Source organism: Mycteria americana, chromosome 8 (assembly GCF_035582795.1).
Source record: "Mycteria americana isolate JAX WOST 10 ecotype Jacksonville Zoo and Gardens chromosome 8, USCA_MyAme_1.0, whole genome shotgun sequence".
NCBI classification, from domain to species: Eukaryota; Metazoa; Chordata; class Aves; order Ciconiiformes; family Ciconiidae; genus Mycteria; species Mycteria americana.
The window spans coordinates 45,623,175-45,649,002 of NC_134372.1; the positions used below are offsets into that span (position 1 = coordinate 45,623,175).

At 37.8% G+C, this 25,828-nt stretch overlaps 1 protein-coding gene across 2 annotated transcripts in view; it reads left to right on the forward strand.

The window, feature by feature from the left end:
• Positions 1 to 25,828, forward strand: part of CDH13 (cadherin 13) — a 520,188-nt gene that overhangs the window by 467,925 nt on the left and 26,435 nt on the right. For both annotated transcript variants that reach the window (XM_075510904.1, XM_075510905.1), the window contains exon 11: positions 15,569 to 15,711. In XM_075510904.1, coding sequence (XP_075367019.1) covers positions 15,569 to 15,711 — 143 coding nt within the window. The remainder of the gene's footprint in view (positions 1 to 15,568; positions 15,712 to 25,828) is intronic.

Below are 25,828 nucleotides of genomic sequence, written 5' to 3' on the forward strand. Positions count from 1 at the left end.
GGCTTGAGCCAGGATAAGCGTCATTCCCCATCTCCTCCTCCCAGCACGATGTACCTACAGGAACTTGAATTTCCAGCACACTGCTGTTGCTTCCATCAGGCTCCATGCTTCAGGGATGTGGTGGCGGGCAGGGGAGAGACATAGTGGCATTTTCTTGGTTTAAAGCTGGCATCAGTATCGTGGTGGGTACAGGAGACGGGTTAGTGAAAGCATCCAGCCTTGCTAATAAAGCTCTACCCACAGGCTCCCATCTCGGAGGTACAGAAACGCAAACGTAATGGGAAATGTGTAAATGTGTATGCTCACGCCTGTGTAATGGGGCGCGCCTGGGGACCAGCGGGTTGATGGGAGCCTGCAGGCTGCGGCAGCAATAGCAGCACGTGGCTCTGGAGGATGACGGGGAGGCTGAGGGGTGATGCTGCAGACTGCTGCGGGTTCACGCAGCTCTCCCTGTTGAACAAATCCTCTCTAAGAGATGTCAGTTATTAATTCAGTTGTTATTGTGAACTGGTAACATGAAATATACTTCTGGGGATCAGCTCCACATTCAGCAAAGATTACAAATAATGGCTCAGGCAGTGCTCTAATGTGAGAAAAAACAAGATTCAAGCCAGGTTTTTTGCTTGGATCAGGTTCAGCTCAACTCCTAGGATCAGTGTTTTCCTTTTACTTTGGTGAAGTCTGGAGTCCAATGTGGATCTTTGCCACTCAAGATTATGCCTGTCAAATACGTGAAAACACGCTCTTATAATCATGGGATTAGCAACCAATATCTCACCAAAATGAGTTTCTGGAGAGGGAAGCCTGCACCAGCTGCATATTTTATACTAGCTGTCACATACAGATAAATAGAGCTGGGGGGACAGTGTTGCGCACTTGATGGGGAAAGGAGAGGGAACGAGCAGGAATGGGGCTGTTTTTCCTGCCAGGCCCCTAACTGCAACCTGCCAAGAAACTCAGAGGCTTTTCTAAGTCAGCAGAACATTATTGCTCTCCTATCATCTCTTGTGTTACGGCGCTCGCCTTAGAAATAGCTGAATCTTAGAAATAAGTCCTGTGCAAGTTCAGCAAACTCAGGAATGCCCCAGCTCTGTCAGCACAGGAAACTACTTTGATTACTTTTTTTGGCAGTATCAACTTCTTCACAGATTTTCTTTCTGAATTGCTACTTATTGCATGGTCAATTTATTGTGTGTTAAATTTTGTCCTTTCTTATACTAGTCCCTTTTTGTCTTTTGTTGCTAAGCTAAGAAAAAGCTAGTGAAAATATTTATGCTGGTTCATCACAGTAAATACTTTTATGTAAATTTTTTGGCTGAAATACCTGATATAGCCAGGGGAACCTTAATTTTTTTTTTTTTCGTGAAGAAAAATCTCATGGAATTAGGACCCAGGTCTCAAGTAACTTTGTTTTAAGTATTTGGCCTTTCTAATGACATTTTTGTTTCATGGAGTTACTTGGGAATAAGAAAATTGCCACATTGATGTGATATCTTTTCTGTGAATCACTGGGTCTGTCCTTTACTGTAGCTACGTGTTATTCATAGCAGATACTTCACATTCCTGTTTAAGGGATGAGTATTTCCCACTTTATCCAACACAGAGACTCAGCCTCTTGTTCTTCATTGCTTAGAACCTTTCACTTTATCTTTTCTGACCTTGACTTGACAGACTGAGCAGACTTTTCCTTCGTGGCATCTCTTTTACAACTTTAACTAATGTTGTCCGGTGATTTCAAGGTTGAGGTTTGTGAGTCTGGAACTTATTTTCTAACAAAATGTCTCTCTTGTTAATATTTTTGCTTTTTGTGGCTACGATCCAGATTTCTGTGGCAGAATAGATTTCACTGAGCTACTACATTTTCAAGGTCTCATTAACTTCTAAGTAACTGTCCATTCAGCAATGTTTACAGTCTCTTTCAACTCTGTTAACAATTCATAAGATTCTTTTATTTGGAATTGCACTGTTTTAGCTAACACCTACTTCCTGACTTCTGTTGTAGTTCATCTTTCCCCCCCTCCCTTATTTTTTCCAGGTATTAATGTAAAAAAAAAAAAAAAAAAAGCTATAGTTCATAAATACTAGGCACATTTTTCCCTAGTAAAAGTTGTAGGCTTTAAAAAAAGAAAAACACTGACAAAAGCATCATCTTCCACTTCGAGGATCATAATTTAATCTTTTGCTAATTATTTTCTTTACTAGTGAGCATGACAAAAATACCTCACATTTTTTCCTCTTTCAAATTCCAGTGTAGGTTCACCACATAAATCAAGGGAGCATTTCAGTTTTAATTCAAATGAAATTCATAGTTTCAGCACTCTTTCCTAGCATTTTCTGTAGCACTGAAGAGGTAAAAATTACTACGCGTAGTAAGAGATAAGATAGAGGACAGTCATGCTATTAATAATTCTGCATGCCTTGAGGATAGCCAGAAGCTGTGGTCCCAGAGATCCCGCATGTGTATGTTCAGATTTAGACACCATTCTTTCCATTTGTGTCATTTGTGAACGCTTCTCTTCCCAATGAACATCTGTAATTAATGGAAAAGTTGTGTGTGTTTAGTAACAAAGGAAGTCATTCTGCTAAATCTGCAGGAACCAGTTAAAAAAAATGTCCCCCTTGGTATTGCTTGCTCGCCTGGCAATAGGGAGAATGGCCGATGATAGTTCTAGAGCTTATTTGTAATTATTTTCAGGGTGACAAGGAGTTGTTCCCCATCTCTGGGACAACCTAGTCCCAATGTCTTCTAGATTTATACTGGACTGTAATTATTTGAAAAGTTTTGATGAGAAAAAGGCAAGAGGGCAACAAAAGAGGCAGGTGAGTGTGAAAGAAACCGATGAAGTGGTGCACAGGGGATGCCTACCGCACTAACCTCTGCTTTGAAAGGCATCAATATTGCAAAGGCCTTAGATTGGCACAGGACATAAACTGTGCTACAATGATTATTCAGCATATTCACCAATTCGTTACACTTTCCTTTTGGAAATTAATTTGCAGAAACATTACTTCCCTCCCTTCCTTATGAGATGAGTCCCAAAGTTAATAGATGTTAATAGGGGCCAGGACTGGATCTTGTGAATATTTTTGTATCACACAGGCTCAGGTTGCAAACCTGCGCTGGAGCCAAGACTTGTGGCTCGCCTGCCCTGCCTTTTTGGGGGAGCGCTTCCAGGCGAGGGTCTTTTCTTTGTGAATTTAGTATTAGCCAGGGCAAACCCAAGGTTTTATGGCAGCTGGCAGAAGTAATCCCTTGCTCTGGGACAAGCCAGTTCCTGGCAGTAGGATCCGCAGTCCAACAGGAGTTGTACTGATCCGGATAGACTAATGCTGCGCAGTAGTGAGCCGCTTCTCACTTCTTTTCTGCCCATCCCTTAGAAAAAAATAACTCGCACTGAATCTGTAGAAATGTGCTATTTCACAGCTGTGTTCAATAGTGACATTTTAGTAGTGAATCCACTGGGCTCTTATAAAAAATTTCCTATCTTTTCAAGAGCTACCTGGACCCCTGCTTGAAAGAGAAAGCAGCAAATGGATTTGCAGTGGGAGAAGCTGCTTTTGCTGGAAGCACAGTTGCAAAGAACTGGCATGTGCAGAAACTTGATAGAGTTTTACTGCCAAAACCTCCTCTAGGTAGTTTATAAAAGAACCTCCAGCTCATCTCGCGTTGATTAGCTTTTGAGGCACAATTGCTACAATGAAAAAACTTTTACTGATTTGCATGTGTCGACAATTATTCTAACAGTAACAACCTGATTATACTAGTGTGTTAGTCCCAGATATGGTGTATTATTCCCTAGCTTTAGGAATAATTCAGATAGTTATAGCCTCTGGGTTCATTTAACCATAGCCCTAATCACTTCTGATTAAAAAATACATAAATTAGTTTGTGGATATTTTTTTTTTTTTTTTTGCTACACCTCAGCTTCTAGGATTTTTTGCCCTGAAGGAAAAAACCCTGAAAATTAGGTCTTGGTATAGAGAAATATTTGGAAGACTGTACAATAATAACAAAAAATATTTTCCTTTTCATAACATTTTATTTAACTGCCTCATTATTACAATTTTAGTATTTTCATTTGATTAATTGCTGTAGGTTTTGTGTTGGGGTTTTTTTTATTATTATTATAATTGCAATGATTCTCCCGCTACTTCCCTCATGTTTACCAAGGGTTTTACTCCTATTGTTTCTTCACACAAATAACTAATTAGTCAACCATTTTCTCATTTGATATTTCTCAGTGGCAGGAGACTAGAAACTGTATTTCATCTAATTTTTCATTCTGTTTTGATCATATCATTGTAGATAGAGAATTGCAATGAAAGCCAGCCTGCTAAATCATTGATGTGACAAGCAAAATAAAGCTGAAATGATGAATCTTTTTGCTCGGATGGGGAAGTGGGGTGCATAATTTTAAAAGTGCCCTGCAGGTGGAAACAGAAACAAATACTGTCTGTAATGTGGCTGCAGCCCTGCAAACTGTTCTCCCTGGGCACAGGAACCACTTCCAGTGCTAAAATCTAGGAGATTAGAGCCCCAGCCTGAAAAACGCTTGGTCACTAGTGTCTGAGCAAAGGAGCTCATTGCCTGCTAAGGCTGATGCAGAATAGCACCAACATTTCTTTTTATAACACTGCCTCGAATTTCCACTGTGCTCCCTCTGATTCAGTGAGTAGCAGGAGACGATATTGGGTATATATTGATCTGTCATTAGCAGTAAGGATGAGCAGCTGAAGCTCGCTCGTTTGACCTTTTATGCTGTCCCATATGCTCCAATTTGCCTGCATTGGCAATACTTCATTTTTACCTGAATGAGACAAAAAACATTTCTGTGAGAGGTGTGCTACTTAATTCTGTCTGCTGGGTCTGCACATGGCTCTGAGTGAAGCCAAGAGAAAACTCCACAAATAAAGATATTATAATCTCCTCCCACCCATATAAAACAATATTTATACTGCAGCCCAGTTAACTGGAAAAAAGATTGAAGTAAGCAAGTTTTTTGTTCTTTTTGTTTGTTTTGTTTTTAAGCAAAATTATTCCTGCCAAGATTTGTTGCTTGTAGAAAATATACTTTGGGGGGAGGGGGATTTAATTTTATTATTTCTAGCTAATTTTTTTTTAAATTAGAATTTTAAATTAGAATTTTACTTTTGTAAACTGGAAATAGAATGTTACAATGTTTCTAAGTATAATGGTATATTGGTATAGACCAAGTAGTGTCTAGAGTTCCCATTTTATTATTTTGTCTGCCTTCTTATATAAGTTGTATCAAAAAAAGTACACTTTGCATTGTAAAACTAAAAAAAAAATAGCTGAAATATTTCTGAAAAATCTGTTTTACATGTTCAGCAGGCTTTCCTGGGACTTATTGACATAAAACAGATACCAGCCAGAAAAGGCTGTAGCAGAGCTACAGCTTCCAAAAGTTGTCCTCCAAAGCACTGGGCAGACTCCTTTTCTTGCCATAAATATCTATATATTACTCATAAATGAAGGGGTGACTGAAAGAAGAAGGCTCAAATGGAAGCTTGTTCTAGAGAATATTCTGTGTTTATACAGCACAGAGGAGTTTTAGTAAAAATTGCTGAGCTTCTTCAGTCGTATGCTCAGCCCTGTTGTACCACAGCGTTCCCGCTCTGCTTCTCCGTACAATACACATTTCTTTAGAACAAGCTGAAATGAGTTTTTCTCCAGACTGAGTCAATGGAAAACTGATATTAACAACAAACGTCTGACCAAAACATGAACGTGTATAAACCTTAAGCCTTAAAAAGCAACGTGTATCAGTCTTGTGCAGCACCATTGAATTTAGTAGTGTATGTATCCTGTCCACTGTACATGCTAACCAACACGCATGAACGTCGGAGAGGATTATTACGTTATTTCATGTGCCAGATTGGCACTGAAGCCAGAGAACTATGATGCCTATTCAGATAGGGTTAGAATAAAGTATGTGCATGCTTATGTTTGTACATAAACTCCTAGAAACTTGAGAGACACTTTAGGATCGCCCAGGAAAAAAACTGCTGCAGTGAGTTACTACAAAGATTGTCATGCCTGACCTGCAGAGCTCAGCTATGCACTAGTGTGTAGCTAATGAATTCATGCTGGAATATGTCCAGTTTATCAAAGAGAAACATGAATTTTCAGAGATGAAAAATGCACAGAGTGACTTGTGGCAGAACGTTGATGGGGATTTTAATTTATTTTTTTAAACTGTACTCTAAGTTGACATTTCCAGCCTGTGAAAATACAGACAGTCTGCAAGCCCATAAATCTGTTCTATGAAGCTGAAAAATGGCTATTGCATAAATCCTCTATCTTCAGTAAGTTTAAAAATGCATCTGAGCTAATACCTTTCTCAACAATGTCACCAGAAAATGTGATTTATTTCAGGTTTTAGATTTTGTTAATGATATGTTTATTCTGATTAATAATAGTATATTTCCGTTAAATTTGCTTTGTATATTTTAAATTTTTTTATTTTAAAGAATCTAGCCAAACAGTAATTTCAGCATGTCCAAATCTCTGCAGGAGAGCAGTGCAGGAGATATTTTACAGCCTACTGCACATTTAGCATATAGCCACACTTTTAGTAGCAGTATTTCAATCCAAATTCAAAACCATGCATTTTGTATGATCATATATTTAATGGGAAAAGATGGCTAACTATGCTTGCTTGAGAGCATGTTTACAAGGGATATGTGTACGGCAAGGTTTTGGCCAGATGCAGTTAGGTTTAAGATTCAAAACAGGTCTCAAACTGCCAGTGATCACTTTGTGGAATCACAAAGTTAGGCATATAGAAGACAGTTTCTCAAAGCCCTGAGGATCAGTAAACAACATGTACATTTATACAAGTGACCGGAAAAGATCTGAAAAAGCCCTTTAATGGGCTATCAGTACTGTTGCCTTTATCATTTCTCTTATAATCTGTAGCTTTTTTGATGCATAAATGCTTACATTTTGTCTCAATAGCATCCTGTGATGAAGCACTTATGCTTCTGTTTTCCCTGTGATATGAAATCCTCCGGCTGCTTTTTAGTCCTTACCTGCAATGGAAATGCTTTTTTAGGTTGTGTCCGCAGCACGGTGGATAGATATCTGGGGTAGCTTTAAATTAGCTAGTACTAGTAACAGGCTGTTATTGATAGGACTGAGCTTAATGCAGGATTTTTTTTCTGTTGATTCATATTACAGGGGTGAAAAGAAAAATGCTTCAACTAAAGAACCAGTTTAGCTGGCTGATTTGGTAGGGCTGCATGTGTTGTTATATCATCTTATGAGTGTCCTATACATTGGATGACAAACCTATTGTAATTATTCAACAGGGATCTTCCTTAGCTCTGTTATGAATGCTTAACGTTGCTAGTTCCCCAAAAGTGCCAAACTGTTATTCTGGATTCTCAAATGTCACATATATACCTGGATTGCCTAGTAGCCAAGTCTCCTGTGTGCAGACCATAGACCTATTGCAAACAGCACATCGAGCAGTCAATAAGTCTATAAATAGAGTGAAATTGCCTGATGCATTCCCTCAGGAAACACAAGGCCCACAAGCTCAGGTACAGAGCAGTGTGTTGAAAGCAATGTGGAATAGGGGATTGTCCTGGTTTCGGCTGGGATAGAGTTATTTTCTTCCTAGTAGCCTGTATAGTGCTGTGTTTTGGGTTTAGTATGAGAATAACGTTGATAACACTGAAGTTTTAGTTGTTGCTGAGCAGTGCTTACACTGGTCAAGGGCTTTTCAGCTTCCCATGCTCTGCCAGGTCACAAGAAGCTGGGAGGGGGCACAGCCAGGACAGCTGACCCCAACTGCCCAAAGGGCTATTCCATACCATATGGCATCATGCTCAGTATAGAAACTGGGGAGAGTTGCCCAGGGGGCAGCGATCGCTGCTCAGGGACGGGCTGGGCATCGGTTGGCAGGTGGTGAGTGGTTGCATTGTGCATCACTGGTTTTGTACATTATTTTATCATCATTATTATCACTGGGGTTAAACCACAACAGGGATCTAGCATGTGCTGGGGTAGCACTGCATATCCACTTGCCAACAGCAATGTAGGTTGTGTATGTATGAAAAACAGTACCGATCAGTTTTTGCCCCTCTCTCCTAACACGCAGCCATTTACCTGTTGACATGCTTTTGTTACTTTAGGCAGTGTTACTTGAATTGCTAATAAATAATGGAAAAAATGGCTTAGCTTTGACTTACTCAGATGTGCCTGCATAACAGAACATTCTAAGCAACAGCAGAGTTACGTTGAAATTGTCATGATCTTGTGCCCATAATAGTAATTTTATAGTTCTGACAACACTGCCGCACTAACTGCATGCACTCATTTAAAAGGATTTGCAAAAGAAGGCGCAAGACCGTTAGGGCAGACCAATGGCAACTGCACCGGAGATGAGTGGTTGGCACTGGCACTTTGTCGGACTACAGACCATCGCTGACTGTTGAAAGAGATGTGAAACAGCGTAATGCTCACATGCAGGCTCAGATCCAGGCATTTCCAAATTGAACAGCAAGCTACCAGCCTCTGAGTTTACCTCATACGGAAGGATGTGAAGACATCCTGTCATATGGATCAGCAGAAATTGTAGAGCTCTTCAAGGGTCATAAAGGAAGAAAAATGTATTTGGGTATCCAAATGGGAAAGCACATGAGGAAGTAGTATTGAAAGGAGCTATGAAAAGCCCTTTTGAATAACTGATTTTCCACAGAACTGCTTACTGGTAGTATACTTTAAGCTAATGTGATAAGGCAAATACAAGTCTTACTGGCAATCTCTCTATTTCAGTGCCAGAATTTTTTGTTAATATGGTGAATTCAGTTATCCCTAATAATGCCTCCTTTCTTTTCTTAGGACATGCTTTGTCACACTAAACACAAGGGCCATGGATCATGTGTTACTGACCTGTACAACATAGTGTTTAGGGGCTGCAGCAGCAGATTGTAGGCAGTAGCCTTATATTTGGGTATAAAATGGAAAGCAAACCTGTATATTCACTTGCACCTTGAAATTAATACATTTTATTCATTAGCATTGTTTTTCAGTATCTGAAAAAAGTGAAAACCCACAACTGCTCCAAAGATATTCTTCCAATGGCTTTACTGACACAAACATTTTAAAATAAAAAACCAAGCCTGGAAGTTGCATAAAAAATATCTTTACAATATCAAATGTTAATATAGTTAGAGAAGGTTAGATGTAATATATGTTAGAGAATTACTATTATTGTTTTCATTCAGCATGGGTTAGCAATTAGACACCCTGCTGTGCAAGGCTGTGAATATACATATATGAAATGTAAGTTGCTCTCCCACAGCTTATAACCTAAACCAGTATGGGAGCAGGAATACCTTTGTTATCATATAGTCAAATAGCAGAAAAATTGCAGTGTGTCATCATTAATGAGGCTGGAGTATATTTCAGCCGGAGAATTGCTGCGTTGCAATAAGGTTTCCTTCCTCCTCTTTCTGGTGCCATATGCTGCCATAATTAGTGCAGGCAAAAGGTAATGAGAGCACAGTGGAGAAGACGGAGCACGATGGGAAGCAGGTTGATCTCTAAAGCTCTACATTATGTCATCCGTACATAAAGCATATGAAGCACACTGCAGTTTTAATCCAGAGTTTTAGTGTTACACTTATATTTTGGGAAGTGGTTTTGTCTTTCTCTTAGAATCACCATTGTTTACATAGGCACATATATTTATGCTGTAATTGCTACACCGGTCTCTCCAAAATACCTATGAATCTTCTTCTAGAGGTAGTTGCTCTTGATTTTTCAGGTGGAATTGATATAATGAGATGAAATTCATATTGGCTTGATTTAAAGATTACATAATGTCTGTATTTAGAGATTTTTTCATTCCGAGGCAAAAGGGAGTTCTCACGCTGAGCTCTTAGGCACAGACAATACCAAGTTACCTTCCCCACTGATCATTTAACTTGAATAGTTCATGAAGAGCTCACAGAGAAATTTCAGAGACTGCCATTATATGGTATAGTCCCAGTGGGAGCAAGATAGATATGGTAACCTCAATACGTTACCCAATTGTAGGTGAACTGCTATGGATTCAGAAATGTGGATAATGTAAATGCTTTTCATTCAAAATACAAATGTGTAGCTATACTTCTTAGGTGAAATATTGGGCCTGTTCAACTGATGTTTTTTCACTTATGTCAGTGGGACCAGGATCCATAAAAGCAGCAAATATGATTTGGAAATCTAATGTATGAATATGCTTTGTTATATTTCTGATACTGACTCCTGCCAGTCAGATTGAAACACTATGAAAATGGATACTATCAATATGTTGACACTTTCAATTTCGCCCAGGACCAGTAAGTATACACACGCATATATATACGTATGTATCACAGAGAATATGAATTTTTACACATCTGGGTTTAACTCTATTTTAAACATAGTTAAAAAAAATGAAGGAGATGAGCAACTATACAGTTTGAAAATGCCAGTAAGTATCTTTCTGCATCTTTAGAAAGCTATTCGAATTATTTTTTTCTATTCTGTCTATCTCGGTACTTTTGTTGTCCCTCATTGCTGTATGTTCTCGGTCCTTTTGCAATGATTTACAGATTTTATCCTTTTAACAGCTTTTCAAGGCAGAAATATATCCTCACCATTTTAAAGCTGAGTTGGAGGCATAGCATGAATTAAAGGGCTTCCCTAATTCCATTGTGACAGAGCCAGGACTTGAAGTCCAATTCTCCAAGTCCCAATTCAGCCAGACCAGCCTTGCTCACTTGTCAGCTTGCTGCCTACAGTCTCTCGTCCTGTTACGCAAAGCCTAATTGCAGAATCAGATATTTCACAGGGCCAATGCCACTGTACCATTACTTTTCTGTTGCGTCTTTCTGGTCATACAGTCTCTGTACAACGTGACTTGAGCAGTCTCCAGATGTGCAAGGCTGAAAACCACCACCCTGACGAGCCTATCTGAGTTGCTCACCTTAACTCCTGTCAATGCCATGCATCAAACGGGCACAGATGTGTCGTTCAGCACAGATTTGGCACTGATTCATTTTGCCTTCCTTCTCTTTCTGTTAAAGCATAAGAGCCAAGACCCCTTGACTCCACGTGGGAAAAGTCTGGCAACTACCAAGCTCTGGAAGTCCTTGCCAAGAGCAGCATCTGACTCTGTGCCTAGATGCCTGGCTGCTCTCCTATGACGCCCTGGGCTATTGCACTGTCGGCTGTGAAATTCTTTTTGTGGCTAGTGCAAGGCTGTGGCTCTGATTAGATTTCTGTGTCCATGTTATCACAACTGGTCTGTGTAATGATCTTCTGTGCTAATTAAGCTGCCAGCCACCAGCACCATGCACGTCTGCTAGCAACCCCAGGAGGTGTTCTCTGAATTATTTTCCTGTTTTACAGGAAGGGGAAGATGCAATTTATAAATTTTAAATTATTTCCATATATTTGCTACTTTATTTTAGTTCTGCACCAAATAAGCCAAGTGCATATTTTGATTTGTATTCTCTTGTTCTGCATCTATAACCTCTCTGCATCTGTTTGTAGGTCTATATTTAAGGTATATACTTGAACTTTGCAGCAGACAATTTGCAGTCTAAGGAAATTGTTTTTTCTACTTCCTTTGCAATACTTGGCTTATAGATAGTGCAAGAACATGAACCTGGCACAAGGAGTTCACAATCAAAATAGGTTACACCCACTTGCCCATGCCCTGTTGTACAGTTCCCTTGGGAACTGTAACCTGTTGGCATGGTTTAAAATTAAAAAAAAACCAAACAATGAAATAAAGAAACCCCACAGAGCAGCACTAAATTTCACTAGTGCAATGTAGAATTAGTCCAGAATAAACAGTAATTGTCACACCAGAGAACATAGTTCTGTACACATCCATACAGCTGTATCAACGTGCTTATGATTTTCAAAACTAACTAGGTACGTGCAGGCACATAAGTTCATGTTTAACCACCTAAAAAAATGGTCTGACTTTCAAAACTGCTGTGCAATCAGCAGATCCCACTAAAGTTGAAAGTAGGAAGTGAAACTTTGTATTCTATACTTCTATTTTTTTTTATAGTGCTTTTCTTAATGAGTCTATTTAAACCTTTTGCTAGCAGAGCCCTCAAAAAAATGAACAAAGAACAATCATCTTAACTGTACTGCAATATACTCTTACAATAAGTAAAAAATGCGGTGGGAAAAACAAAGTACTACTTTTACAATATCCTGTGCCAAATCACAGGTTATACAATTCAGTTTTTTATTTGCACAGCCAACAGTGCTTTGTAGAGCAATCAGGGAAGATAATACAATCCATTTTAAATTCTCATTACTTTAGAAGTGTTGAATCTTCTTAAATTGTTTCGGGGTTAATTGAGAATTTGCAGTTTTACAATAGACTAGGAATTGTTTAGGCTGCCCTTGTTTCATATTTTTGTGCATACCTTTGTTGCGAAGTTATAAAAACAACAATAAAAAAAGAAACAAAGAATTGAAATGAAATAATGATCTGCATTGTTACTATTCTAGTACCTGATTTTTATAGGAGATACAGCTCAGGTATTGATTAATGTTTAAATGGTTATTAAGTGGAAGGAATTGTTGGGTTGATGGAATGTCTCACTATGTGCTAGCGTTTGCCTTTGATTCTTTTCCACATATTCCCTAAGGGATAATTTCTGCTCCTGGGGAAGCCAGTAGTGAAACTCTGAGTGACTCTTGTGGGAGCATGAATAAGCCAAGTGTTTTCAGTATTTGTCCCTTTTTCTCATAAATTCCAAAAGGTCCTGGTTTCCAGATGTGTCCTTTAATTTATTTTAACATAGTAATAGCTATAAAAATGTGGAATTTTTCATGGCTCTATATATTGAATTTTTGATCTTGAAACTGGCTGCCTGTACACCACTGTGTTCCTCCGTACCATCCAAAAGCCAATCTGGTTCAGCAGCCCTGAGGAGGTTGCATTTTTCAAGCCTGAAGCAAAGTCTTGGTAAAGAATAGCAGTCATGTGGACAGTGTTGCCTGTTAGCACCTCTGAAATTAGCCATGTTCATCTTCTGTAGGATAACATCACTTCCCCTGGAGGTACACCAAAGAAATTTTGAGAAAACTGATGAATTTTTTGGTAAGAGAGGTATTTCTCTGATGAATTAAGAGAAGGCTTTCTGCTAAAAGCGATTTTGTTTTTCAAAGGCAAAACTCAGTATTTTTTCTTTGGAGTCTCATTCTTTTGAAATAAGAGTACTTTATCAATCTCTGAAGTAAAATGTCAATCTACAGAATAGTTTATTTAAATGGACCTGTGGCTCACATGGCAAATTTGTAGGGATTCTGGAGCCCTGTGCTTTCTAAGGCATAAATTCAAGTCCTACTCTGCTTCCAGCTAATCCAGTTATAATGGATACCTGATCCGTGGGCTGGGAAAATATGCCTATGTTTCTGTCCTGTATTTCTCAGGCCTGAGTGCCTGTGTGCGCACTGCCTCATTTATGCATGAGGAAACCAATTTGCCCAGAACTTTTCCCTTTTAAAAATTAAGTTTTCTTCCTGCTGAATAGTATGGTGTCTGTGCCCAAAATTTATTATTCAAAAGCTATAATAAGTCAAATCCATTCTAATCTTTCCTAACTTGCATGGGAAAAAAAAAAAAACATCTTTGCTTAACACCACCTTCCCATGGCATTATTTCAAATGTTGGAGGGGAAGTTCCTGGGATGAGGGACGGAAGAGATCCATTCTTCAGTTCAGTCAATAGCCTTTTCCAGTGCCGTCTTAATGACAGAATTTAAGCTTGAGCCATGCACTAAGTCATTTGCTTTTGTTTTTCTGTTACCTTCGGCCAATGATCAGATCTACTGCTCAAACACAGTAAAATTTGCTGCATGGGTAACGAATGATGCTAATGGCCATCTCAGACATCTGACAGCGCAGAGCGGTGGCTCTGCCTAGCTTTTCTGAGATCCCAGCAAAAATCCAAAGTTCTCAAACTCTGTCTGATCAAAATAACTGGACAGTGAAAAAGCACAAGTTATATGGGACTGAGAGGTCTGAAACAAGGACTGGGGGGGTGAGAGGCAGCAGGATAGGACAGCCACATGGTGCCCCCTTGTTGTTGGCTATTATAATGGACACCCCTTAACAGTCTGCTAGAGGGATCTAGCAACTAATCGCAACTTATTTTTCCGCTTTCCAGAGGGCACAAGAGCCAAAGCAAGCCTCTGAAATAAGCATTCAATGAGATTATGTCTTTCTTTGTTGGCCTGCAATTTATTCTTTCCTCTTCTAGCAACTGCCATTCTATTTAATTTTATTTACTTTTTTTTTTAACTCCCTAACAATCTGTTATTTTTGGTTATTCCCTCAGGAAGTAGTTGCACTGATATTTTTGGCAGCATTATCACATAGGAATCTTTGAGATGAATGCCACTATGAGGCACTGGCTAGGCACATACTCATTAAACAATAACAGGTTTCATGTCAATTACTTATAATTTAAAATGTCTGTAGAAGATTGTATGACTGTTTATGACCTATAACAATTCACTACAAAAAAGATAAACAGGTTATTATACTAAGTATTGATTATATGATTGGAGTTTTGGTTTAAAATATTAACACATTTCATTGGTGAGGGAATTGGTATCAGTTAATTCAGCTGTGTGTTGTTATATTACTTAATATATTTAACTGAGTGTAGAATTAGGCCCTAATCATGAACATTCCTATGTTTATTACTTCAGTCAAGACGGGCAGTTCTTAGTGCATAAACTCCACAATCTCTCTAAATATTTCCAGTATCGGGGTCTAAATATCTGTGCCGATTAATGCAAAGAAAGCACAACAGTGCATTTTGTATTGACAGATCTCAACAGACAGCATTTTCAAATCCTTATTTAGACAACATGTATGTGGTTGAATTGTTCCAAGATTCTGTGCATCTATTTGAAATCACGAAGCAGGAAACTACAGATCACAGACTGCGGAACAAATGTATGCAAACCAGGTCTGCGTATAATCAGCTCCCGTTAGACCTGACAAATCCATAGTCTAACTCTCTTTTTTGCTACCATACCCCACAATTTTTTACATTTCTAGCCTCACCCAAAATAAGTAATTGTAAGAAAAAAATGAAAACCACTCAATAACTCCTAGTCCAGCCAGAATTTTGAGTCTGGAAAAAGGAGGACTGTGAGAGGATTCCTGAAGTCTGTAAACACCAGTGTTGATGCAGAGGTCCATTGAAAGTGTTCAGGTACTCTGGCTGTATAACACAGCAGTAGGAAACAGGTCCTACGTAATGTTTTAAATATTGATTTCTGTACTAAGCTTTGGGCCATATGTATCCAAAGAAATTGACTCAAACCTTTCCCTGTATCTCCATTTGTCAGATAAGCCTAACAATAATGAACTATCTCAAAGGGAAGACACAGGGTTTAAACTGTATTTTTTAAGTATTGAGATCTATGCCATGAAAGCCAGTGAGGGCAAAGACATATTCTTTTGTAGTAATGTAATTGTTTTATGTCTAGATATATAATTTGTTAACAACTTCATATTTTTATTTAGGTATTCGGTTTACAAGGATCCAGCAGGCTGGCTAGAAATTAACCCTACTAATGGTACCATTAGCACCACTGCTATCCTGGATCGGGAATCTCCTTATGTCCAGGATAACAAATATACCGCTCTCTTTCTGGCAATAGACAGTGGTGAGTAACTATTATGGATCATATTCATTAAAGTATATGATTTTTTTCCCTGGTTGTAATTTTCTGTTCAGAAAGGTGCACGTGTAAAGTTAAGCATATGCTTCAGCACTTTGCTAGGTGGCCACCTAAAGGTGTTAGAGGTCATTGTGACAAACAGAAAATAGAGGAATTAACTTAAAACTTCAAACTTAGAATAGCTTTGACTTAAGGTTACGTCCCACACATTTATCCTGACACTGAGATCTTAATGCTAGATGCAAATAGTCTATGAACATTCTTGGAAGGTAATAAATCATCCTTATCAGAGTTAATTTCTTCATAATATTTGAGCAGTTAGTAAGCCTAAGGCACCTTAATTCCAATAACAACTCATCCCTGATATGCTGAATTCTATTCTATTCAATACAATGTCAATAAAAACATAAGTAAAAACCCTTGTTAAAATGCAATATTTTTTTACATATTGTGTGGATTAAAGTTCCTTCTGTCAAATATAATAAAAATTAAACTAGCTAGTGAAAATTCAGCAAGTGACTTTGGAGCAGAGAAAGAAAGAGAAAATCCTGAACATTCCAAATCTCCAGAGCTAAAGGCACAAAATAAATAAAAGATTTGTCTGTAATATAACAGCTAATATGCTAACGCTTTTTCACAGCTGCAGCTGGTTTAGTCCTGGTGATGAATTGTAAAATGTTCTTTTTAGGAGGGTAATTCTACATTTTTGTAACCACATGACTCAGGGAACATTTGCAGAGCCTGAAAGGAAAAAGAAAATATCGCCTTAAGTATAAAAGAAAAAAAATTCTGCTGACATGATGATTTGCTTATATATTCATATACATATTTTTCTTAGGAAATTTCCATGGAAAAATGTAGCACTAAATTTATTTCTGTCTTTTACTTGCTATTGGATAAAGATTTTTTAAATGCATCTTAAAATCTGGTAAACTGGGAAATGTCATCTTACTATGAAAGTAAAAAGTCAGGATAATATCATTGAGGGATTATGAAAAGGACAAAGTTGCATATGTTTTAAAGGTAGACTCAAATATCCCCAAAGAGAACAGATGAAACAAGAAGCTGAATATTTCCAACTGTGGAAACCAGTCTGAATGGAAGTGGATTTTTGGGTGTACCTTTATGTTGCACTTAGGGCAGTAACACGCATTGCTCATCTATTCTAAGCCAAGAACCTCACTGCTAGGTGACCCCTCTTAATTCCCAGAATTTTTTCCATTCTGGAAATATGAGGGAAGGGAAAGGTGTCTGTGCGCTGAACAGCAGAGCAAGAGAAGATGTTTAACGTGGGTTAGAGAAAAGGAATCCTGTTCAGTTGAGGTACTGACTCAGCACCTAAGTCATGCGGCTGTTACTGTGTTTAGTTGTAATTCTGCAGCATTGTTGGCATGGGAGCTAATCTACTCCAACATTATTGACTTCTTTGAATGAAGTAATTAGAAACCACATGTGTGCATTTAGTACTGGCATGGTAAGGTGTTAATAATGATCATTCAGGAGTATTGTACTACTTCACTGGATGTAGCTCAGCCACATGTGGAAGTGGCAATAAATAGCAGAACTTAAATAGCAGATATTAACCTTGTGGTCTGTGTCACCCCTGGATTAATTACCAAACAGCTTCTGAAACACATTAAACTTAGAGGTAGGCTGGTAATTGGAAAAATTATCTGCTGGTCTGTATAAATATGTAAGAGTGGAATTTGTGGGAGTTGAGAGGAGCGGTGCTGGGGCCTGCTGGGGAGCACCGCTTTGCTTTGGGCAGGCTTGCGATAGGACAGGCAAGCTTCAGTTCACACACTGTCCACTTGCAGTTTGATTGCTTCCATTCGCAGAGGGAACAATACTGTCTTTGCACATACGTGCTGCCAGTCTGAAGTCTCAGCCTAGACTCTGTGGCTAAAGCAGCCAAGGAAGTTTTATAATTGATTTCAGTGGGTAGGTCTGGGGGTCTGCCTTGTCCCCTGCGCTTATGACTGGGACTGGTAATATCCCTGGAAGGTGTTCCCCAAGTTATTTCCAGGCCACTGATAGTGCTAACTAACAATGCTGTGAAACCCACTTCATTTTTCTAGCCCATCACTGCTAATGTCCATCTTGAAAAGGGATATTACATTAGATGACAAGCCAAATTGTGGTAGAGTAATATGAAATGAATACAGAATTCTTTCACAACTTTAAAGGAAGGTTATGTTAACTTAAAAGGGAAAAAAATCAGATTGAACATAACTGTATGCATTCTCTTCAAAACAGCATTGTCCACAAACTGCAAAGTAAAAGCCATCTCTTTCTTCAGGTTGGTAAGTGTAGCCTATCTAATACCAGTGTATATGGTTAGGACTTTTACGTGACAGGACAGCCAGAGGCAGGATTAAGAATTGCCAAGTGAGATAGGGTGGTAAATTGAAAAGTCATGGGCATTTCCAATACAGCAAGTCATTTGCTTGGGCTAACAGACTTGGGGCAAAAAGGGAGGAGAGGAAAAAAAGAACCATACTTAATAAGGGATACTTTTTTCAAAAGCATTCAGTATAAGCTACTATTTCCTTTGGCCTATCATCTTATCTCTAAGTCAAATCTGAAATGTGTTGGCACGTGCACTGGGGAAGTCTGAGCTGCCATAGACTTTCCTTTTCTTAACTGGGGAATACAGAAGAGCTCAGGTAACATCCACTGCACAGTGCAGCAGTGTCAACTGGTACCCAGCACAGCTAAAAGTATAATGCAGAGCAGCTCAGTCCAGGCCCAGCACCACACTGGTGCTTGCAAGGCTTCCTAGACAAGCCAGCTCAGTTAGAGGTCTGCATCAGCAACGCCTAATCCATCTTCCCCCAAGTTCAGTTTTTGACAGCACTACCAGGAGTTTCAGCAATGTTAACATTGTTAATTGTCAGTATAAGGGATTGCAAACATGATGCTTACTGTGGAAGAGTGTTTGTGAGTTGCACGCTAATTTTTAATAGTCTTTATAAAACAAGCTTCTAAAAAATCACATAAAACCTTGGACCTTAGGCGTTGCTAAAGGACCTTAGTCATACACTAAAACAGTAAATAAACATATTCTTTTCTATTACTATTCATAGCATATAGAGTTTATATAATTACAGAAAAGATACTGTTGTCCTGTCATATTCCATGACCAGCTCTTTTTAAAATGACCTTACATTCGTGTGCTATCTTGGGTGAAGAGCAGAGACAGCTGAAAACAAAACTCACAGTGATATTTTTTTCATACCCTTTCACTGATGTCAATAGAGAATCTGTCATTGGATTCAGCAGGCACTGACTTCTGGTTATTATGCTTCAGTGCAGGGGACAAGTGCCAGGGCATTTTTCTTATTTGTAAAATGTTGGAGATTTCTGTCAGAAGTAAAACCAGGAGCTTCATGCTTGGTAGTTCTTTATATAAAATCCATCACACCTTTATCTCTTTTCAGTAAATCACAAAGCTATCCTTTACCAGTAGGACAGTAATCATGAATGGACCATAGAAAATGGAGTCATTCCACTGCAGGAAATAATGTAGTTGTTTATTATATTCTTTTGTAACTTTATGATATTATTTTTCAGCATTATCAAATTAACTGCAGAGAAAGGTAGTTAAATATGAATTATGTTATTTCTGATCTAAACAGTTCCTGTACCTTCCCAAATATAATTGAAACAATGTGTAAGAGCAAATTTGATGGACACAGTATTAATTTTATAGATAATAAAGTTTGACCTTCTGTTGGGGGAAATTTCACTTTAAAAAGGACTTTTTGGAATGAATATCCTAATTTTCTCTACTTTCTCTACTTCTCTAATTTCTGTACTTTTGATTTCAGTAAAGGTCAAGGTAGTGTCTTTAGAATTTGAAAACTGTTTTTATTAAAGACTTGTGTGGACACGGAGTCTCTGGTCTATTAAAGAAGAAATTAAACACTGGTAGGAAATATCATGAAACAGAGTTAACACATTAAAGTGTCGTGAACTGTGTTTAATCTGAGAATGAGCTCATAACGGCACAAAGTCAGATTTATGCAAACCTGGAAAACATCAGAGATTTCATTCAATTAACAAAAGTGCCAATAATGGTAATCATTTCCTGAATTTAGCATTCTAATCACTAAAAACAATGCAATATCACAAGCATACAGTGCAATTATTGGGAGTATATCTGTAAAACAGACATATGTTAAATACAGACAAAAAATCACTTGAATTTGAGAAATCTGCTTGGAACAGACCTTCCAGGAGGAAGGTCTTCCAACCAGGTCACCGTGCTGCGTGACCATGTTGTCGTGTCATCCTATAGATTCTATTACACACTGGAGTATTTGGGATGACTATCATAAAGGAGAATACCTGTATGTTTTTCTCATAAGGTCAGTCATGCTAAAAACTTTCCAGGAATGTTTTTTTTTTTCCCCTGTATTCTGAGAGTTTGAGTCACAATTTAGAAAAAGTGAGGGAGGAAAAAAACATGAAAATTTCGGAGGTGAAGCTAAAAAATACCTGGAAAATATGTGAAATCTAAAAAAGCTAAAATTGGTTTCTCCCTTTCCTTTAAGAGGGATGAATTATAAAATATATCCACATTTACCTTAGTTATGCAATAATCACTCATGTTATTGTGGAGGGGCATGATACCCTAGTTAATGTCCCCATTGTGTAACTTTTTCTCTCTCTTTAGAAGAAAGAATTTGGTTACCTTTGTTTGCCTGATACATCAAAAAATCACCTATGCTGTTCAAGTACGTCAGCTGCTGGTGACAAATGATGAGACGCTATACCCAGTCTTGCTGATTTGGTTAAATGCAGTTAGCAGCTTCACTTTTCTCATGCCACTCTGGTGGAGTACCAACCACACAAAGCCAGGTAGCAATGTTCTCCCACTGAGACGGATACTCTCATCTAGGGCAAGTGTGCCGGCTTCTTCCCCTGCTGTTCTCATCACCAGGGAACTACTGAGACAAAAATTGGGAATATAAGTATTTCTGCTACATTAACCATAGAGGAGGATAAATGTCCTTAAAAATGTGGCATCTCTTCCAGATGTTAAAGATACTCAGAGATGGAGTTAAGGGTTCAAAATTTTAACTGATGGGGCTTTAAACGCACTAAATCACAGTAAGCACTGTTTCTTACAGCAATACTGCGTGAGTGAAAACAACTCTTTTCTTTTCTGAAAGTGGTTTGCTCCGTACATGACATCACCATCCCAGGGTGTGACATTCCAGGCATTTGCATGGCAGCCATCCACAGTCACAGGCAGGACGCCCAACAGGAGGGCTGAGCTGCAGAAATAAGCTTCAGGAGCAGTAACCTTTATTTAATGGAGTATATGTATTTGAGCAAGGTAAAGGTTAAGAGATATGGAGGACTATAAAAAGGTCTCTCTAGATTGGTGTGATTTCAGTGTTTGCCTTGAGCTACACTGGCCAGTTTTAAAAAAACCAACTTGGATATTGCTTCTATGACTGTGGCCAGTTGCACATGTATAAATTAGCTAGCTGAGCGGCACTATTTCAATTTCCCTGTTGCACATGCAAAGCAAAATGAGGAAGAAGTGAGTCAGAAGTGAGTTTTCACTTTTTGCCTTGTTTCCAAGGACCAGCTGAACTACACCCGAGCAATTCTGAATCTCATTTATTGTGCAAGTCTCGATACTCCCAATCATTAAAAAGAAAAATTATCATTCTGTACTATGGGTAATGAACAGTAACAGACAACATCTAGAAAAAACTGGAGTAACAAAGAGATGTGTAACAATTTGCAATTAGAACTTTTCCTTACGTGTATCCAACCTGCCTTCTTGCTTCATGATGTACATAATTAAATTACCACAGATTGATTCCACCTAAACCATCCTATTTTTGAAGAAATCAGGCAATTAGTTGCCATGGCAACCCAATTAAGCCAGTTTTATACCCCTTATCTTAATTGCTGTATTAATTGAGAAGAGAAAATAAATTGAATACTCATCCCTTTCTTGCCATTTTAAATTTCGGTAAAATATGAATTGCACACAAAATATTGTTTTAATTTGTCATCACGGACTCATGATTAGAAAAAGAAATTAGAATGCTGAAAACAGTATTTAAGACGGATGGCATATGTCAGTAGCAATTTGATATGCTGAAAGAGCTGTGCTCTTTTGAAATGTAATTACTCAAAAATAGGATCTGCATATATTATTTGAGTGAATGAATGAAGGATTGTAACTTTTCAAGACTTTATTTTATAAATTTTGAAAAATATCTGTATGCCAATGCATACAGAAAACGCACAGGAAATTTCAACTCATGGGAAATTTGGCACCTCTTTTATACAAAATTTCAGCATATGACATTTATGAGACCAGTTTTCAAATATATCAGATTCTGAGCAGCACACCCAAATTTTGGTATCTTCCCACTCTGCTGGTTCCATTTACTTTGGTTGAACCGTTAATAGAGTTCAGCTTGAACACAAAAAGTAATGGAATCTGCCTGTCTGAATGGGATTTATGCCTGTAGTGAGGGTATCTGCTGCCAAATCACCTAGTACGCACACATTTTCTGATTAGAAAAACAGCATATGGAGGGAAAAAAAAAAACCATGAGGGAGGAGACAGAAATTTGTGGTTAGATATTCATAGCAGCATCATTAGAAAGCATGAGGCGTTATTTCTCACAGTTCATATTTGAAGTATAGTAATTTAAAGAGAGAACATGTTACTTGGCCTAACCACGTGCTGCACAGTCTGGCTGCATAGCTCCCTCCAGACAATTTGGGAACTTCTACAACGCTCTTTTCATTCTTTGTTCTCCTCCGTTCTTGCTGTATTCTCCTTCAGGCAAATATGAAGCTGAAAATAGAGAAATTGGTGAAAAATCCATGTCCAAGGAGAGATCCTAGGCAGTCCTACATTTTACAGCTAGTTACATGGGAGTAAAATGAAGGAAATTCTGTAGGCATCATTGCAGTTCCAAATTGACCTCAATATGACTATGATTCAAATGTAGTTTATAGAAGTTTTAAGAGATAAGGCCTTATTCATGATGGTTCAGAGGAAAGGTAATTGTGCCAGAAATTAGAAAACCCACATTCTCAAAGGCTTTTTTTTGTGCTCAAATATGAAGAAAAATTGTTCTTACTATAATTGCTCACTCATTTTGTATCTGTGTAACTTTGTTAGCCAGCAAAAAAGTAGAAGCGGGAAAAAAGGTTGGAACTGAGCTTGCTGGGTTACATAAGTGATAGTGCAAGTGGATTAAAAACTGCTGCTAAATGGTAAACCATAAATATTCTAGTAAAATTTAGAATAAATGAATTTCCACTCTGTCAGCTTGAGAGAAAATCTATATGGCAATGGATACCCTATTGCTTGCTCTAGGAATTAAATGGCCTTGTAATTTCTGCATCGTGGCATAAAAGGGCATAGATAATACGTATTAATTTGATGGTGCTGGAAGCTTAATTTAATAAGAAGAAATGAGTACAGAAGTCTTTTTACCATTCATAATGAGCATGTGAAAAGAGACAGTTCATGCTCCATTCTTCCTAAAAACTGTTCTGGCTTCCAGCAATACTGTGGCTCAGATCTGTGTGGCAGCTGGATTCTCTAGAATGGCTGATTTTTCTTCTTTGGAAATTTGATACATATTGCCAGAATCCAAGGTCTCTGATGTTCTTAAAAAAAAAAAAAAGTATAATATTTCAAATTAAATTCTTTTTTTTCATCTTTGTTTCTAAATAGATTTTATGTAAAGACATTTACATAAATATTCCTTTGCTGTAATGACCAAGATAAAACCATTAGAGTTCTAAAAAGAGAAGATTTCCTATGTTTAGCTTTTGATACCATTAGGTGAACTTTCTAAATATAAATGAAAACACGCAGCCTCTCTGTCTCCCAGTCTTAACACTTTTTGATTTGTGTGTCTGGCATTTTTCTTGTCAGTTGATTATCAACGCTTTGTTCCTTAGCCGTGCCACTAAACAAATTATATTATTTACAAGTAAACTGACTTTCATCTGATTTACTCAAAGCCCATTTTCACATAGCAAGTGGAAATGTACTTTTTTGTGTTTGGTAATCCTTGTTCTCCCTTGTGCAACTTGTTCTGTTTTAGATCAAGTCAAATTTGGTGTCAAACTAAAAAAAAGAATCAAATTTGAAGAGAAAATATTTCTTGATAATTTCCTTTTTGTTTTCACAAATTAAATGAAATTTTATTTACCTGAACAAATATTCTTATTATATCAAATTTGTTTAGTTTCTAATATCCTTTAAATCTTAAAATAAAAATATTTTAAATACCCAATTCTAAAAGAAAAAAAATACACCTCAGCTATTCCAAAGAGGGATTTAAAAATTTCAGAACTCAGAAAGCTCAAGGTAGGATGGACAACATCAGTTTAATTCTTTGATTTTGGGTGGTCTGTTGACCAAAGAATATGATTTTATGTTTTAAGCAGCAATGTTCAAGCAATTGTTTTACTTGGATATGTTCTTAAGAACCTTTCCACTGCTTTAAGGAATATGTATCTTCATTTTCAAGGACGATCTAAACTCACCATAATTTCAAATATCCAAATCTGTTCATTTTGTAACTTCTGACTATGTTTTTGAATGCTTGGAAGATGTAATCAGGGTCATTTAGGCTAATCTTAAGATTTGCTGCAAATTGGAAAGGGAAAGCTGGAAGAAAAGGATTAAATCTTCATTACTTTTTTTCTCTTTGAGATGCATTTAAACAACTCTTCCATCTTGAAAATATTCTACAGTTTAGAACAATGTTTCTGACTGGCTTCTGTAAGTACATACTGGCAATTTAGTGTAGATGGACGGCTACTTTTAACTACCATCATGCTCAGCTGTACTCCTAGAAGAGAATATAGTGTCTAAACATGATAACCATTGTGATTCCAACAGTGAAGTGCCTAAATTGTTTCTTCCGCTGTTGCTGTTGTTGATAGGGCTCAGTTAGTGGAGAAAAACACTCCTGAATGTGAAAATAGAAGGTTGACGTGGGCCAGATACCAGTGTAGCCAGCGTTGTGTTCCCCAAGGCTTCCTTTGCATTAAGTGAAAAAATTGTATGAACTCAAAACACTCCATGAAAGTCACACTTTGAGTTAAAATATATAAAAACAACTTTCATATTAATGATTTGAGGCTACATAGTTATTAGCATCTGCATTGACTATTTTAAAGCTTCTGTAGATATGCTTGCACGAGATGTGGTGAGACATCGAGACATGACTGTGGACTTATTCATGCAGTGTGGATCCTTCCGTCAGTCTTTTATGACACTAACGGTAGGAAGACGAGATAGAAGTGCAGATGTGTTTACATCGTGCAAAGAAATAAGATGCTGCGTAGGCAACCCTCAGTCACACTATGAGTTTTTCTTTGGATACCCCCAAAAATTAAGTCCTCAACTTTCACTGACTTTTTAGGGGTGTTTGGCTGCTTATGGGGCGAGGCATATGAGAAAATTCACCTGCTGTTGTGGTGATTCCTAACTCCGTATTTTTGCTGTCATTTCATATAAATGAAAGCTGTTGATATTGGAATGTACACTGATTAGGAATGTCTTAATTCAGTTGCAAAGTAGTCCAGATACTGTCTTTAATTTCATGGAGCACATCTCAGCCATATTAGTAATCTGTACACAACAGCATCACATTTCTGTAGAAAAACTAGAAAGTGGAACATGAAATGGCTCTTCATGTCCATAAAAACGTTATGCTCGGATTAAATGCATCATCAGCCATTCAGCCATATGATTGCTTGTTAGACATGCCATTTTATGCAAGTCTTGGTACTTAAGAGAAATGTCATCTTAGTGCATGGCCATCATCATGCGTAATTGGTATCTTTTAAGACACTAACTACCTGATTGGCAGTCTCATTTGAGTAGTTAGATGTCTAAATGCCATCATGGTTCCTATGGGAACTTTTTGAACCAAAACTGAATGCCAGTTTTCAAATTTCTTGGCCGTGTGTTTCTACAGAGCTCTTATAATTTAAGGCTTTACACTAATAATTCTAATATGATTCTGCATGGCTTTTCATTAAAATTCAAGTACACAGAAGTATACAAAGTATCTGTTTCTATAATATTTCT